Consider the following 2,500-nt stretch of genomic DNA (forward strand, 5'->3'; position numbering starts at 1 on the left):
TGGTCAAGGTCAACATGGCGGGTGGTCAAGGTCAACCACATGGCTTTGATGACCTTGATTGAAATCCCAGGTGCCAGTGGTGGCGTATATAAAGATTTGCAATATTATTTTCATACGGTGCTAAATATGTGTAAAGTTTTTGTTCTTGTGAACAATATTGGTCTTCTGCCATGAAGTGTCTTGATATCCTGAGGAAGTATTGGGCTGTGTGTGTGTGTGTGTGCGCGTGTGTGCGTGTGTATGTGTGTGTTGTCTCATAGCCATGTTGTTGATTGTTCACTTTCCCCCTCAGGCGTCAACTTTAAGGAAGTCAACTCAGAAAACAAAGAGGCTATTTTCGGAGACATACACACGTCCATTGACTCGCTGGCGTTCACCTTTGGCAATGTGTAAGTGAACATGTTTCTCTATGACTCATATACAGTAAGTAATATGTAAGTAATATGTAAGTCATGTGTAATTGTGCCTGTTTCTCTCTATGGTCATATCTGTGAGTCATGTGTAAGTGAACCTGTTTCTCTATGACTAATATACAGTCATACAGTCATGTGTAAGTGAACATGTTTCTCTATGACTAATATACAGGTAATATACTATGGTCATATCTGTAAGTCATGTGTAAGGCATGTGTAAGTGAGCTTGTTTCTCTATGACTCATATACAGTAAGTAATATGTAAGTCATCTGTAAGTGAACCTGTTTCTCTATGGTCATATCTGTAAAGCATGTGTAGGTGTGTAAGTTTTTTGTCATTTCCAGTTTATCTGTACAGTAGTTGTCTGTGTTTGTGTGTGTGTTTGCTTGTTCGTGTTGGTTGGAGGCTGGATGGATTCACAGGCGCCATCATGCAGCCACTTGTACTGACTCTCTCTCTCTCTCTCTCTCTTCCCCCCCCCCTCTCTCTCTCTCTCTCTCTCTCTCTCTCTCTCGCTCTCTTCCCCCCCCCCTCTCTCTCTCTCTCTCTGTCTCTCACTCTATCTCTCTCCCCCCCTCCCTCTCTCTCTCTCTCTCTCTCTCTCTCCTCCCCCCCCTGCAGGGTGTCTGACTTCCTGATGGGAGATGTGGACAGCACCTCCACCTTGGGCCTCAGCAGGAGCAGGAGTCTGGTGAGTTGCTTGCTGAGTGCTTTCCTGTTTTGATTCCACAATTCAAACTAGAGGTGTAAATAATTATCCATATGTATTGATCATACCTGTCAACCATCCCTAATTTCCCGGGAAACTCCCTAATTTTGAGTCATTTCCCGATTTCTTCCCTATTTGAAATTTTTCACGGAAATATCCCGGATTTTTCACATTATCAAAAAACACTGTCGGTGTGAATAATGTATACGTAATTTATATCGATATGTATTGATGCATCGATCCTATGGCCGACGATAAAATCATATCGTCTCGTATCGTATCGTGGGGCATTCTTTAAGTATCGAAAATGATCGAATCGCTGGCCCCTTCCCAATGGCCTAGCTGTTAAGTATGGAATAGCGGCCGACGAGGTGTCCCGATATCAAGGGAAATGATGGACGAGGCGGAGCGTTCTATACAGCCCGACGGCGCAGATGCGATAGAATTAGTAACGGGGTCTAGACAACCAGATGCGATAGAACTAGTAACGGCACTTCGCCAGAAAGTTAGAAAAGAAGCAACTTGGGCGCCCGCACGCCCGCATGACATCATAGGTGTCCTGCTACAGGGGAATAAAGGACACCTGCTCAGCCAATCAGAAGACGTTCCGTCTGCTCACTGGGTGATAATTGTGCAACATAATACAAGTGGAAAAGCAATTGGGGAAAAATCGAATCCAATCCAATCATATTGTATTGCAGGGTATTTTAAGTATCGAAAATAATCGAATCGCTGCCTTAAGAAAAATATATCAAATCATATAGTCATGGAAGCTATGATGTACACCCCTAATTCAAAATTGGAGAGGAGAGGAGATTTGGAGGAGAGGAGAGGAGGAGAGGAGTAGAGAAGAGAAGATATTTAGAGGGGAGGGGAGTAGATTTGGAGGAGATTTGGAGAGAAGAGATTTAGAGGAGAGATGAGAGGAGAGGAGAGATGAGAGGAGAGGAAGAGATTTAGAGGAGAGGGGAGAGGAGAGGAGAGGAGGGGAGAGGAGAGGAGGGGAGAGGAGAGGAGAGGGAGAAGAAGAGGAGAGCAGAGGAGGGGAGAGTAGAGGAGAGGAGAGGAGGGGAGAGCAGAGGAGGGGAGAGGAGAGCAGAGGAGGGGGAGAGAAGAGGAGAGGAGGGGAGAAGAGAGGAGAGCAGAGGAGGAGGAGAGGAGAAGAGAGGAGAGGAGAAGATAGGAGGAGAGGAGAGGAGAGGAGAAGATAGGTGGAGAGGAGAGGAGAGGGGAGAAGAGAGGAGAGGAGAGGAGAGGAGAGGAGGAGGAGAGGAGAGGAGAGGAGAGGAGGAGGAGAGGAGAGGAGAGAAGAGGAGAGAGGGATGAGGAGAGGAGGGGAGAGGAGAGGAGGAGGAGAGGAGAGGAGAGGAGGAGAAG

At 46.4% G+C, this 2,500-nt stretch overlaps 1 protein-coding gene across 1 annotated transcript in view; it reads left to right on the forward strand.

Moving 5' to 3' along the window:
* The window catches only part of LOC134450499 (rho GTPase-activating protein 29-like), a 75,084-nt gene that overhangs the window by 32,002 nt on the left and 40,582 nt on the right, over positions 1 to 2,500 (forward strand). The window contains exons 4-5 of the mRNA XM_063200341.1: positions 293 to 389; positions 1,036 to 1,105. Coding sequence (XP_063056411.1) covers positions 293 to 389; positions 1,036 to 1,105 — 167 coding nt within the window. The remainder of the gene's footprint in view (positions 1 to 292; positions 390 to 1,035; positions 1,106 to 2,500) is intronic.

Source organism: Engraulis encrasicolus, chromosome 6, assembly GCF_034702125.1.
Source record: "Engraulis encrasicolus isolate BLACKSEA-1 chromosome 6, IST_EnEncr_1.0, whole genome shotgun sequence".
In the NCBI taxonomy this organism is placed as follows: Eukaryota; Metazoa; Chordata; class Actinopteri; order Clupeiformes; family Engraulidae; genus Engraulis; species Engraulis encrasicolus.